This window comes from Heloderma suspectum, chromosome 4, assembly GCF_057233095.1.
Source record: "Heloderma suspectum isolate Gila_16-S chromosome 4, 16-S_ref, whole genome shotgun sequence".
Taxonomy (NCBI): Eukaryota; Metazoa; Chordata; class Lepidosauria; order Squamata; family Helodermatidae; genus Heloderma; species Heloderma suspectum.
The window spans coordinates 116,816,867-116,832,006 of NC_139461.1; the positions used below are offsets into that span (position 1 = coordinate 116,816,867).

Sequence of the window (15,140 nt, forward strand, 5' to 3'; positions counted from 1 at the left end):
AGCCGCCATAAGGTAGACGCTGATGTTATTGTTGTCAGTGAGAACGGGGATTTCCCACTGTGCATTTTCTGCAGATGTTTCTTACCCCTCGCCATAACTCAGAGCATTAACATTTTCTAAAAGTCACTACAGCCCATCCTTGGTCTGCGCTCCTCCTAAGCACAAACAGCACCCCCACTACCTGTGGAATTAACGACGGTGGGAACAAGCAAATAAAAAATAATAAATCTGATATTCTAATGACTTCATTTTCTTCTTGAATTCTGTGGTTGTAGGAATTCATGTGCTGAACATGAGCATAAGTGTTTGTGATGACTTCTATTTCCTCTTTGTTTTTAAATTCCCTTGATTAGCATTGCAATCCCATTGTACCTCGGCTTTGCCATTAGCTATTCTGCTTTCTCTTTTTAATCAAGCTCTTCTACTTCCTGCCCAAAGCAAAGCATGGACTGAAAATACCATGGGGAAATGCCTGTAGCAAAAGCATCAGAGTTCTGCAAGATTTGCTCGAGTTCACATTGTACTTTATGGCACCATTATCTGTTCTTATATAGATGAAGATAAGGAGGGGTATGAGGCAGCCGTTAGCCAAATAGTGTAGCAAAGTAACTGCATTTTTTACAAGCCAGCAACAAATATTAAGGCTGTCATTTTCAAATTTTGGAGAGTTTCTTTAGCCAAGCCAGTCTTAATAGAACTTTCTTTGGGCTAGTTCATGCATGCCTCGTTCATACATCCCAAGACATAGGAACATGAAGCAGGTGCTCTTCAGCTGATCTTATATTTCAGGAAGGCACATCTGGGAGAAGGTAGATGGGAAATATCCAGGACTCAGCCCAATTAGGGTTTTGTAGGTCAAAGCTAGTGGGCCAGGAAGTATTTTGGTAAGCAGTGATAACTTGCTTTCTGAAAGACCTGCATTTGAGATGATGTGAAAGTTCTCCAGTGTCTGATCCTAGGATAGCTCCTAAGCCCCCTGCACATCAACATTGTAGATGGGGGAAATTGCAAGGCAGCGCTACAAGGTTCTCCCATGTCACACCGCAGGTCATTTTGCTGCCTGAGGCAAGGCAGTAAATGGCGCCCCTCCCCAAGTGAAGGTGCGTAGTACCCAAGGCCAGCCAAGTTATTTTGGCACCTGAGGCAGAAAATCTCACAGATCCGCTCTCCCCGCCCTGGAATGCCCCCAGCCCTGCCCCTTTTCAGCTGCTCTGCACTCCTCTTCTGAGTGCAGAGGACAGGGCTTCTCTCTTCCTCTCTTGGGCATTAAAATACAACAATAATACATTCATGACACTCTTAACTCAGCTGCCTGAGGTGGCCACCCCGCTCTGCCTGATGGTAGGACAGGCCCTGTTGCATTATACCTGCTTTCCCCCCTCCATTTTGGCAGGCAGTTAGTGGCCAGGGTAACTCTAGGAGCCACCAAGGTACTTCTAAAAGCCCATCTCCTCACCAGTGTGGAAGCACATGCTACATGCCTCCTAGGTCGCCTCCTCCCATATGTGCCTGCCTGGACCTTAAGATCATTGTCAGTGGCTCTTCTCCGTGAGCCCCTGCCAAAGGAAGTGAGGCGGGTGGCTACTAGGAGGAGGGCTTTTTCTGCTGTGGCACCCCGGCTCTGGAATGAGCTCCCTAGTGAGGTTCGCCTGGCACCTACATTGTATTCCTTTCGGCACCAGGTGAAGACCTTTTTATTTTCCCAGGCATTTTAGCATTTTAGCTTTCTAAATTTTTAGCTTTGCTGTTTTAAGTCTGTATTTTAAACTCCTGCACTGCTGCTAGGTTTTATTGTGGTTGTATTGTTATATTGTGGTTTTAATGTTCTATATATTTTAAATTGTTTTATTGTGTGTTGCTTGGATTTAATTTTTGTGATCCGCCCAGAGAGCTTCGGCTATTGGGCGGTATAGAAATAAATAAATAAATAAATAAATAAATAAATAAATAAATAAATAAATAAATACAGTAGCCTCCTCTCCTGCTCGGGCCCCTGCAACTAGACAATCTGTCTAGCAGGAGAAGCGTGAACGATCCTCCCATGCTTCTCCTGCTTATCTAGATAGGATTGTGCCCTTAATGGTTTTTCTTCTTTGTTGCATTAATGTATTTATCATGAATTAATTGACTTTACAAATTACCTGTTCCCCTCCAGGTTCCAAAACTTCACTTATCCTGTCAGTTCCCTTTTCTCTGTAAGCTAAACTACAAACACACACACACACACACCCTTCCATTTGTGTGGTTTACGTTTATGCTGCCATTCATGGAAGCTTTTAAACTACATGAATCACTGTGGAGAAGCTGCACATAGAGGCCACGATCCATCTCAAACTTAGGTGTTCTTGAGGCCATTCATTTCAGTGGTCTTTAGTATACCTAGTTCTGATTTAAATGGGATTGAGCATAGTAGACTGTGGCCAGCACTTATATTTTGTGTTAAAAACCATATTTGGGACCAGAATAGTTCATTCCTCTCTTTTGTGAAAAGGAGAAACAACAGCATAGCAGTCAGCATATATTTGTTTTTGTTTGCTTGCTTATTGAAAAGAGAAATTATGGCAGTTAATTCTCTTTCTCTATGTGCGTCTCTTTTGAAGTCCAGCTCCACAGGATTTGAATTGAGTTGCACAGTGTGAGAAGCCTGATGCGCCATCTTGTGTCAGTTGTTAAATGTGTCAGTGTGAATAATTCCTGTATCTGGAATCAGACAATTGATTATTAGCTAAAACTATAAGCCTATGACACCACCAGCCTTAACCCACTAGGTTCTCCTGATGAGCTTGGCTTGGCCAGGTGGGTGGGTGGGACTTGTAGTGTCGCTCACTTTCGGGGCTCACCTTTCACCACTGGAAGCTACCAGTGTATCTTCTGACTATCGGGGCAGGGGTGGAGGGAGTATGGCGGTTAGTACAACTGAAGTGAAGGTGGGAAAATCCTCAAATCACCACCCTCTGCCTTTATCATCTTACCAATAAAGCTCCAAGCTCCTCCCACAGTCATTCCAAAGGCTCCTCAGCTTGCCTCAGCAGCAAGAGAGCAAGCAGGAAGCTAAACCAGAACTCAGATGGTGGTGGGCTGAGTTACTGGCTTCAATCTGGTGTTTTGGCAAGCACACTGAATGCAGAAAATTCATGTATTGGCAGCTCAGTAATTAGCTTGCGGGTTCTCCTGGAGCCATCTTTGTCCCTTGAGGCTCAGATGGCCTCAGTGCACGGAGTTCCTTCTAACAGATTTGGCTGGTGGCCCAGCTATGCCCCTATCGGGACAGGGATAACCTGGCTTTAGTAGTCTATACTTTGGTAACCTCCAGGTTAGATTGCTGTAATGTGCTGTATGTGGGGCTGCCCTTGAAGATAGTTCAGAAGCTGCCGCTTGTGCAAAATGCAGAAGCCTGAATAATAACAGGGACCAGAAGGTCTAAGCATATAACCTCAATTCTGGCCCACTTGCATTGGCTGCCTGTATGTTTCTGAGCCCAATTCAAAGTGCTGTCTTTAACCTAAAAAGCCCAGAAAGCTTTGGTATTGAGGAGCATAGAAATCAAATAAATAATCAAATAAATTAAAATAACAGAATATCTGGTTTGGAAAAGGCATTGCTGGTTAGACACCCAAAATAACTTGGTAGCAGGGGCAACTCCAGAAAAATTGAGCTTTTCTACCCAAGACATTTATTGTGCACTTATGATTCCTTATTCACAGTTTACGGGTTCTTTAGATGATATCCTGATCCTCCAGTTTTGCTTTTGTTTTTTCAGAGCACTTTCCTGGGTTTGGGGGGGGAGGATGGGGAAAATAGGGTATTGTTTCTGAAAGCACTGTTTCTACTTGTGTATTTGTGCTATTCCACTATAGCACAGCTCCACTTAGAGGTTATGTAGCGGAAAAGCAGAGCTCAGATCTCAATTCTGCAGTGAAACCAAAAGTAATACAGATAATTTCTACACATGGCTTTTATTTCACACTCATGATTGGCCACTCATTGAAGTTTGTGGGTCCTTTACATGGTTGTCATCATCCAGAGCATCTCCTGTGCTTTTTGAGCTTAATTCCACTTTTAAAAAGATCAGAGATCAGATGAAATAAAATTTAACCCAAAGTTTTGGCAGCCACTAGGTGGGGCTGTTTCATTGAAGACTATAGAGCATTGCTGAGAAGGGATGTTCTCAATTTCCAATAATGTGCTCGCTCTCTAATGAGCCCATCCTGATCCCATGAAGAAAATGGAAAAGAAAGCCTCAGTAAGGCTGTGGGATTTTTCCTTAATATAGAGATGCCCACAGCAATTAACAGCCTTGTGTAGAAAAGCTCATTGGTTTGGAGAAGTAAAGAAGTGCCAAAAACCATGATTAAAGGAGCAAGATTGAATACAAGCTATGTAGGGCCTTTGTATACTGTGACTGAACACTGGGGGATTGAATGGGGCACCAGGAAATATTTAGGACAGCCTTCTCCAGCCTGGGGCTGGAGGATGCTGGGAGCTGCAATCCAACATCTCTCGAGGGCACCAGGTTAGGGAAGGCTGATTTAGGAGAATTGCCATGCTATCTCCCACTGCCTGTTGGAATCATCTCAGCCCAGTCACCCAGAATTTTGCCTGGCAATGGGCCACTCCGTTGGCAACACATCCAGCTGACTGGCAGGGAAGGCGGGTCTTCTGCAGAATCCCTGGGGAGTCCCCTCCACATGCACAGAAGCCAGACACCCAGGGTTCTCTTCTGGCAGGAAAGAAAGGTTCATGCCAAAATATTTTGTTCTCAACTTCCACAGATGGTTTGGTTTTAATCTTCAGCTGATGGTGAACAGTAACTTTGTTAATGTTTGCAGCAATATCGTCCTTTGATTCTCATCATCTTTCTCCCCTCGCCCCCTCTTCTTCCCCTTCTTTTACCCAGGATGCCTTTGTGGAGCTATACAGCAACAACATGAGGCCTTTGTTTGATTTCTCATGGCTGCCTCTGAAAACAATCCTGAGTCTGGCTGTCGTGGGAGCATGCATCACCCTTGGTGCTTATCTGGGCCATAAGTGACTTCAACCAATTTATGATGGGCTGATAAAAAGCCTTTTTTAAAGCAACTGAGAGCAGAGTGGGCAGAAGAAAATAATATGTGCTATGTTTGTTTTTTCCTGTAGCATAATGATATTATTTTATGAGCCAAGTATCTTTCCGTCTAAATATTAAATCAGCTATTACTGCCAAAGGGAATATTCATTTATTTTCTACATTGCTGGAGAAGAGTTATTTATTAAACATATTTTACATTTAACCTGCTATTTTCCTGAAATTCTGCAAGCTATACACGCATATGCTATAACGTTGTTGGAATGAAGTTTAAGGAGACTCCAAAGATCTTCTAGCAACATGTCATTCGACAGACTGTTTTGTTACAGTGGACTGAAGAACAGGCACAGAGACGTGTGTGTTTCCTCCTTAAGGAAGTCAGTGAATGGGCTGCTTGCCACAGTGTGATGTTGCAGTTAGGTTTTACAGCTCTGCCCATGGAAGGGGGATCCTAAAATGCAGCATTGATGAGATGAGGACCATTTCAAGCCAGTATCGCCTTTGGGATGTAGTGATTCAACATGGTACTTATCCGGAGCAAGAAGCAACACAAGATTCAGGCCAGTAATGTCCCCAAAGCCAACAGCTGCATTTCGAAAGCTCCCTGATGGAACAGCAGCTGGAAATACTGTTTCATGCAACTTCTGAAGCATCTTGTTACATGACATATTGTGCCATTATTATACACCCCAACTGATTGACATTGGGAGGGGAACATCGATGGGTCTTCAAGCGACTATTTTAAAAACTAGGAGCTACGTATTTTGGAATGGCAAGGAATTGCTGTTTCAGTGTATTCTTCCTCAGTAACTTGATTATTAATGTGCAACCATCAGGAAGCCGTAAGTGCCTGTGCTTGTGCCTGCCTCGCAGATCTGGAGCCTGGAAGTCCTGGCTCATGTCCCCACTGGAATGAGCGTTTACTCACAGCTGATCCTGCTTTACTTACTGAATTCTTCTTGGGGGTCTTGAAAAGCAATTTGCTTTGGTCACTTAATAATATCTCAAAGTCGAAAGAGGCTCAAGATTCATTTGGCAAGGAGGGGTGACCAGCTGACAGAGATTAGCTCTGTCTTTCTCTCTGTATCAGAATGAACACCAAAATTAAATTATCTTCCGTCCCCTCCTACTAATTGGAGCTTTATTTTCCTCAGAAGTATTGCACGCTGGTTATTTCTTAAGACCGTATTTGGAAGGAAGGAAGATAAAGAAGCCGTCCAACACCTCCACCTGGAGAAACTTACAGACCCCCAGCTCCTTGAGGTGCCTGTGCTCTTTCTTCCTTGGAAGGAAGAGGAGCAGGGAGTTCTTATTTAAAATCACTTTAAATAAAGGGAATGCAGAGTACATAATAAGGCAGCTTTTCTGAGAGTATGTTCTTTTGTTCTTTGGTCCCAAACGTATAGGTGAAGACAGGTAGATCACCAAGGGTCAGCATTGTTGGGCATCTGCGAATGCCCACACCCCAGTAAGAGGCCCTCTGCCCTGCTCCTCCTCCTTGCTGTTGCTTCTTGTCCACCTGTCCTCCCAAGCATGCAAGCGGCAATAACAGCAAGGGAAAGGAGGAGGAGGCGCCTCCATTTGCCTTGACCGCTCCTTCTGGACAGTGGCGCAAATTGGATTCAGAGGTAGAGGGCAAGCAAATGGGGCTGTGGTGACAGTGGCAAGGAGGTAGGCCCATTCAAGAATGTAAGCCCAATGGGGCCTCTTGCCCAGGGACCCCCCCAAAAGTTGAAACTGACAGTACCTAGGGCTGTGGTGGACTCTTCACTGCTGACATTCTTTAAGAGCAAGTTAGATACACATTTGGTTGGGTTGCCTGAGGTGGACTCAAGCTCTAAAGCAAGAGAATTGATGGGATGTTCTCTTCTGGTCTATCACTTTGACAAAGGCAACTCTAAGTAGAATTCATTCCAATGGACCATAACATCTAGGTAATAGATGGTCCATAGGTATCAATAGGATAAATAGGCCACGGTCAAAAGAACTCTGTGTGAACAGCTAGTGCTTTTGCATATGCTCAGGACTTTACCAATTTTTGCTAGCAGCAGCTGCCCTTCATATTACATAGGATTCTGCACTGGAGGGTCCCCAGTTACAATTAGCTTCACAATTAGGTGTCAGGGAAGGGCACTGCAGGATGGAGCCAGAAAAGTCCCAGCATATGCAAAGATGCCTAAGTCATGGTTTGTTCTTTGGATTCCAGCCAATGAGTTTAGAATCAGTGTGATGGGTATTAAAGCAGGGGCTTAGTAAATGTCTAGAAGAAATACAAGTCAGAAAGGAACAAGATCTAAATTAGATGTGGTGGACATGTTTGACTTCTATGAATTTCTGTCTTTCTTTTTTTTAAGTGTTTTCTTTCAAACTGGTTGTTATTTCTCTGTTTATCAAACTGTAAAGAAATGGAATTTATGAATTCTTATTCATCCAGTGATAAAAGTTTGGACCTGAAGTACAGCCTCAACTGATGTGTTGCTTGAGATGAGAGATATATATTTAAAAAACTATAAGAAAAACAACAAAAACAGATCTAAGTGAAATATCTTAATTTGTGGCATTATATGCAAAAAAAAAAAAAAGCTCTAGGGAACGTAATAGTTTCATAACTAATAGTTTAATATCATGGATTGGATCCAGACCTACTCATACTTAGAGTACACCCACTGAAATTAATGGGGATTAGGTTAGTCATGACTAATGTAAGTTCCATTGATTTCAGTGGGTCTACTCTAATGATGACTAAGTCTGGATCCAACCCTGTGTTTTCAAAGCTGCTTTAAAATGGACAGAATCTATAAGGAAGCCTCTCTTGCTCAGGCCCCATTCATTTCAATGGAGCATAGAGAGGAGAATTTCCCAGCGGACTGCGCTCAATGTATTTATGCATCTCAGCATTGCAGTAGCTACTCTGTTAGGATGGCACTTGCACCTAGCATTTCAAGAGCATCAGTGAAGTGTGCTCTTATGTTTCACATTAGAAATAAGCATATAACCTTTGGCATATGTTCTAGATACTGGGCAATGTGTGTTCAGCTTCACTAAGTTAAAATATTTAGCTTTGCTAAAGCTAAGCTGTTTATTCATACATGTTAAAACTACCCATTTATAAGGAGCAATTCAGAGGAAGTGAGGTGCACCGACATACCTGTCAGTGGCCTATAATCATGCCTAACATCTATTGGATTGCCTCAATACTAAAAATGTATGGAAAACAACTCATTTCTGTGCAAACCACTCCTTCTATGCACTCAGTTAAACCATGTAAGCCTATATCAGCAATGCCAGGTGAGGGTGTGCCTTAGCAATGCACAAAAGAGCCTTCCATGCGCCACTGAAGCTCCAGTATTCAGTGATTTGCATCAGTGTTGCATGCCAACAGTTTTACCAAGGGCAGGTTCAAACATGTGTGCCCATCACTTGAGTTTCATCACTTGGTTACTCAGCCCATAACAACTCTCACAGCCCAATCCTATGCTGAGTGATATGTGCTCAGTGGGCTTGAGCACACCTGACTCTACATAGGATCAGGTTGTTGGTTCAATATGTAAACTGCCTTCACTTAAAAGTGCTGTGTTTGGGTTGGCATTGGAATATGTGGAAGTTCTGTTTGTGGCGATTCATTTGTGTTGGCTCATCCATACACACAAGTTGTCACAAACAACAAGTAATGACTGTGAGTTAACTGGCCCTTGTGAAAACAGACACTGGAATGCTGTCCAGGAATTCCAAGGGAGTGGTGAAGAAGGATAACATGGGAGCAGTCTGTACTATACCCGCTCAAAAGGACACGGGGCAAGGGGAGAGTTATGCATCCGGGCTGTAAAAACAAGCTTCCTCCTCCCCACCACTCTCACCCTTGAGCTACTGTAGTACCTTCAGGCAGAGACATAGGATCTGGTGCAGTGCCTCCCCACTTGTCCAAGGGAAGCATGGAGCTAGCACAGCCTTCCCCAACCTGCCGCCCTCCAGGTGTGCTGAGACTACAGCCCCCATCATTGCCAGCCAGCACCATCTCTATCATTCTGGAGGGCACCATGTTGGGGAAGGCTGAACTAGCAGACAGAACAGGCAGCATGATTTAAGGAGCTGCTTTAACTGGAGTGGCAGAAGTAGGAGTAAAGCAGCATCCAGCTCATGTTGCATGGGGCAGAATGATGTCGCTTCCCCACCCCTTGTGTGCGATGCCAAGGCCCTGGTGCCTCTTCTCCTGTGCTGCCATCTCAGCACAGAGGCTTGTGGGACTGAGCTCTTGGCCTGGAGAGCATGGGTTTTTTTTAAAGCTCTTTATTTCATGCGCTCCCCTTGATTTTCAAATCGTGACCATAAACTCCTAATCATAAATACTGGATTATGGACCTCTAAACATTATCAGTAAGGAGTGGTTTAATTTTTAATGAAAGGTTTACAGTGTCAAAATTATAAAAGACCTATAAAATGCCTGTGCTGCTATATACAACCGTGATTATTTGAACAAAGTTTATTTTTGGTGTATCACCCATTCCAGGATGTTTCAAAGCTGCTTTAGATGTCATTTGAAGTAGTCACATTACAGGCATTCAGGTAGATGCTGCCGCTAGTCATTTTATTGTGTCTCTGTCCACCGGGCTTCTCAGTATCTTAATTAGCTCTATGCCAGAGAAGTCCAGGTGGCTGTTGATAGTCTGTGTCTTAAAGCAGATGATCAGTGGGTGTTCCTTCCATCCCCTCTTTGCTGCAGAATTGTACAGTATTGTGGCTGCACTAGCTATAAGGACAGTTGATATTGCTAGTATTCATGGTAAATGTATTTAGAAAGGTTGAATGTATATAAAAGCTTGAAGCTGTCCTTCCCCTCGGCTTTTTCACCATGACACTCGACAGTCTTTCTTGTTTTCTTTTCCTCTGGTACACTGTTATGGTTTAGAACAGGGGTTGGCACCCTCTGGCCCTCCAGATGTTTTGCTCTACAACTCCCATCAGCCTTAGTTGGTGTAGCCAACAGTGAAGCCCGATGGGAGTTCTGGGCCAAAACATCTGGAGGGCCACAAGTTGCCTACCCCAGGTTAAAAAAAGAAAACCCTGTAAAACCCAGGAGTACTGCTGCTCCAATCGTTTAAACAGCACTTTCAATTTGCATTGTGCTTCATAGTTTCCATCACATTTCCCCCTCGCTACAAGTTTGCAAAGTAAGCCTCTTTTATTTTATAGCTGGGGAACAAAGACTCCGGTGGCAAACCTATACGAACTTACTGGGGCATTCTCTTCATTGAACTCAATGGGACTTAGTTCTGAATAGACATGCCTAGGGTTATGCTGATGGGGACTCTCCCGCTCATGGCACTGCTGAGGTTTGCACATGAGTCTCTTGGTTCCCAGGCCAGTTATTTATCTACTCAACCATGTTGGCTTTCTTTGATCCTGTGCATAATCTCCCTCCCATTCAGATGGGTCGATTCTGGAATTATCCATGCTAGAAAATAACTGCTTAGGATGCGCATGTAGCACTGGTCCAACTGTAGCTTTTCTGCCATCAGAAACGAAAAGTGCACAGGGTGGTGACAGTCGGCAGTGAACTTAAGAATTTAAGAAGAGCCATGCTGGTTTAGACCAAGGGTCCATCCAGTCCAGCATTCACACAATGGCCAACCAGGTGCCTGTAGGAAACCCATAAGTAGGACATGAGTGCAACAGCACCCTCCCGCTCATGTTCCCAAGCAACTGGTTTACGGAGGCATCCAATACTGGAGGTTATATATAGACATCAGGACTAGACATTTTCCATGAATTTCTCTAATGCCCCTTTAAAGCCATCCACATTGGTGGCCGTCACTACATCTTGTGGTAATGGTAGTACTACTTCTTGTGTTCTCTTGTGATGGCCAGAAGCAGGAAAACATCTCCATAATGGCCCCTGGGCAAATATTTTGGGTTAGATCCAGATTGGCCATTCCATCAGTGGAAGGGCTCCTTCCCTTCACAGAAGGCACCAAAATCCAGTGAAGGCTTCCTGATTTGCTGCTTCCCCCTGCAACCCTTTGTGTCTCCTTTCATGCTGCTGCGGAGACTCCCCCAGCCCTCCAGAGCAGCTTTTGGGGCAGGAGAGGGGGCTGCAGGAGAAGGAGGAATCATGATGTTCCCCTCCCTCCCCCTTCCTCTACCATGACTTAAGCACTACCCTGGATCCGACCCAGAGCTGGCTTCCTAGAAAACACTGGGGATCCCAGGGAGGAGAGCCAAAATGTCCTGCCCCCGAATTTTATCCCAAATTTATTCCAAAGGGTAGAGTCTTCAGTACACCTCCTGATTGGGCAAGATTCACTACAGAATACTGGGCTCAAGTTCCAGGACGCCAGATTCCAGCTGAACATCAGGAAAAACTTCCTGACTGTTAGAGCAAGACAACAATGGAACCAATGACCTAGGGAGGTGGTGGGCTCTCCCACACCGGAGGCATTCAAGATGAGGCCGGACAGCCATCTGTCGGGGATGCTCTGACTTGGATTCCTGCATTGAGCAGGGGGTTGGACTCGATGGCCCTGTAGGCCCCTTCCAACCCTACTCTTCTATGAGTCTATGATTATTCTATAGCTGTATTGCATCAGCATTACATTGAGCTACAACCACAGGCACTAGTACTCCCTCCTGGATCAGTTCTAGATGTACAAAAGCTAGTGTTATACTTTTAAAGATGGCCAAGTGACTGTAAAGGACTAATGAACAGTAGTGCATTGGGTCGTGCATTGTTTCTGTTTTACTCCACCCTCTATAGGCTTTTAAGGGCCAAACTAAATGCAGTGTTTGAGTGAATGCATTTAACATATCTAGATTCATTTAAATCGGGATGGAAACCATGGTTAATCCAGAGGGGATTTAACACACACATGGTTCCAATAAAAATTGCTCATCCACAGCTGCTATTAGTCCCAGGAGGGAAGCTCTCGTTGGTGCCAATGGAAGCTTCTCTACCGGGGCTAATAGCAGGTTTGGGGGAGTGATTGTCATTGGGACTGCGGCTGGTGGGAAGGGTTAACCACCCCACTGTATGCCCCATAGTTATTCTCCTAATCAGAAGGCACCAGGATCCATCAGTGCAATAACAGTTGATCCACGCAGAGGCTTAAACAAGATGCGATGCTCAGTGCGCGAAACTAGATAGGTTTCTACTAGATATCTAGATAGAAACCTATCTAGTTTCTATCTAGTAGAAACTAGATAGGTTAACTAGATATTTTACTAGTTAATAAATGTAACTCATGTATGAGAACGGAACCTCCATGTTCAGCAGCAGTCTGGAATACCAGATGTTGGGAACAAACAACTGGGAGCAGAGGCTATTGCTTTCCCAGAGGGGTCAGGTTGGTCAACTGTTGGAAAGGGAAAGCTGGACTAGATGGGTCTTTAGTCTCATCCAGCAGGGCTGTTCTTCCATAAAATCTTGAGTTCGTGTAGAAAAATAACCATTGCTTTCATCAATAGACAGGCCAAAATATTCTGAAACAGCAACATTTTTTTTTAGACTGAATAGAGGGAAGAAATAAAAGGGGAGTTAATTTAACCAACATTTTAGAACAGTTTCTTTATTTGATGGAAGTTAATGCAGCTTTGTTTGTGTCCACCTTTCAACTGCATTGAAACACTCTTTTTATCTTACAAAATTGTCCACTTTTTCCAGTTAAACATAGTGGACCCACTCATAATGCATCTACAATGCCCAGGCACAGAGGATCCCAGCAGAACACAATAGATGTCTGGTTTTCCCCTGTTCTCCAGCTGAGCACATGCCCATGCTGGTTGGGGGGTGATGAGAGTTGTAGCCCAGCACATCTGGGATTGCCAAATTGGGAAAGCCTGGCATCATGGGATGTTAGGAGGAATGTATGTGTCACCTATATCCCTATCCAGCTCTCCCTCTGTGTACCTGGCAGATGTTCTGAGCATGATGTTCCATTCACAAGAGAAATGCGGTGAGATAAGGTTATGGAAGCCACACAGACAGTTCCCATTCCCTCCAGTGTCCCAGCAGGCAGTGCAAGTGGATTATGCCTGTGTTTTTCTTCTGACAATTTTAATTTTAATTAGCACCAGCATTGTAGTAATACACAGATGTGAGTTTATTTCCATGCTTTGGATGTTGTATGTAAAAGTAAAAAACAGTTTGCCTGTCTGTTGTCATTTATTAAAATAATTGCATTGTTTTGTTTTAAAGTTGCCATAAATCATGCTGCCATTAAACATTCCATTCAGCTAATCTTGTGAGAAAAATAAAATAAAGCACACTGTGAGAGATTGGCATTTTAGTTCATTCCTGATTATCAAGAACCTTGTCAGTTTGATCCTGAGTATCGGAGAGTTAAATTAATACTTCCTTATTATTGCCTAATACCTCAAATGTGTCAAAATTATCTATTTCTTCTTTGTAACATCATCAAACACTGTGGGGGGGTTTTAACCTGTGGAAAATATATTACATGTTACATATCACACTCTATATCAGTCAGTTCAGTCCTAACTATATGAGGCAAGATCAGATATAATATGTCACTTAAACCCTACTCAGGCATTTCAAAAGAATGTGTGAGGGCTTAAAGTAGGGTGGTGTTATCTTTCTGGTAGCCTGGATCTGTTGCCGTGACAGCAATATCATCTGCTTTCTATCCATTTGATTTTATTCACTGTTAAATTGCTTTGAGATCCAGGTCCAAAGGCATTTTACAAAAGACTGGATCCAGGATCGCTCTTCCACAAGAGGAAGGGTTCCGCTCGTGGAAGGTCTCTCTGCCCTATTTTTGAGGATACCCGCTCCTCACATACACCACAGCTCACCCCGTTCCACAGTCTCCTGACTCTCTCTGTAGTATTTTCAGGGGGCTGGAGGGGCTGCCCTGGGAAGGAGGGGGTGGGGAAGTCCACTTCCATCTGCACAATTGATCCAGCATAAATCTGGATCCAACCCAAATAGTGTTTTAAAAAAAGTGATTTATTTATTAATTACATTTATATCCTGCCTTTTTTTCCTCTTGCAAGGAACCCAAGGGGGGTGGGGTTCATAGCCCTCCTCTCCATTTCATTTTCACAACAACCCTGTGAGGTAAGTTGGGCTGAGAGTCAGTGGCTGGTCCAAAGTCATCCAGTGAGCTTCATGGCCAAGTGAAGACTGCAACCCTGATCTCCCAAGTCACAGTCCAACACTGTAACCACTACATCACACTGCCTCTAAATAAATGAGAGTAAAACCATCACATTACAAATCCCCACTACCAGTGACAGCTAAAGAAGTCAAGCAGAGGCCAGGTAAGTATATCTTGCAGAGAAATGGCGTTATATCACACTGTAATAGACATTATGGAGGAAGAAGAGGAGAAGATCTGGGGCTGTTGCTTTCAATGATTACCATGCATTCTCTATAACACCCAAGTCTGGTCTTGGCCTGTTAAAAGCACAGGAGCAAAGCCAGTTAATAAGGATGGCAATTCTGCTTTACAAGGCAGCCTTCCCCAACCTGCTGCCCTCTAGATGTTTTGGACTGCAGCTCCCATCAGCCGCAGCCAGCATGGCCAATGGTCAGGAATCCTGGGAATTATAATCCAAAACATCTGGAGGGTGCCAGATTGGAGAAGGCTGCCATGAGGTTTACAGTGTAGACAACGCTTGAGTGAAGCTGTTTACTTCGCTAAACATATCCCATGCTATTTCACCATATGACCCTCAAAGCTATTTGTAGTGTCATTAATGAAATCCAATTAATATTATAAAAACAGTTCTTTAAACACAGACACACAGTAGTACAGAAGAGCAGCATTTAAAACCATCAAAACACATTCCTGGCGCTCTGTTTAGTTGAAGGGCAGTGTATTGACACTGCCTGGCTTCTATGTATTGTATTCCATTGTATTGTATTGTATTGTATAATAATGTATTGTATATTGTGACCACCCTGGGATCTTTTTATGATGAAGAGCAGAACAGAAAAAATTCTATAGATACACAGACATATCTTTAGCTGAAAGCTTCCATGGAGTGGGCCTGTTGCATCTCCTTCGGGAGGGAGTTCACCATGCCTGGAAAACTATCGAATGCAGATGATATCCCCAAA

General features: G+C 43.8%; 1 protein-coding gene across 3 annotated transcripts in view; it reads left to right on the top strand.

Annotated features, from left to right (window-relative positions):
- BCL2 (BCL2 apoptosis regulator) overlaps positions 1-13,391 on the top strand; it is a 169,993-nt gene extending 156,602 nt beyond the window's left edge. For all 3 annotated transcript variants that reach the window (XM_084850509.1, XM_084850510.1, XM_084850508.1), the window contains one exon: positions 4,898-13,391. In XM_084850509.1, coding sequence (XP_084706635.1) covers positions 4,898-5,032 — 135 coding nt within the window. In that variant the 3' untranslated portion in view covers positions 5,033-13,391. The remainder of the gene's footprint in view (positions 1-4,897) is intronic.
- Positions 13,392-15,140: the final 1,749 nt, after the last annotated feature.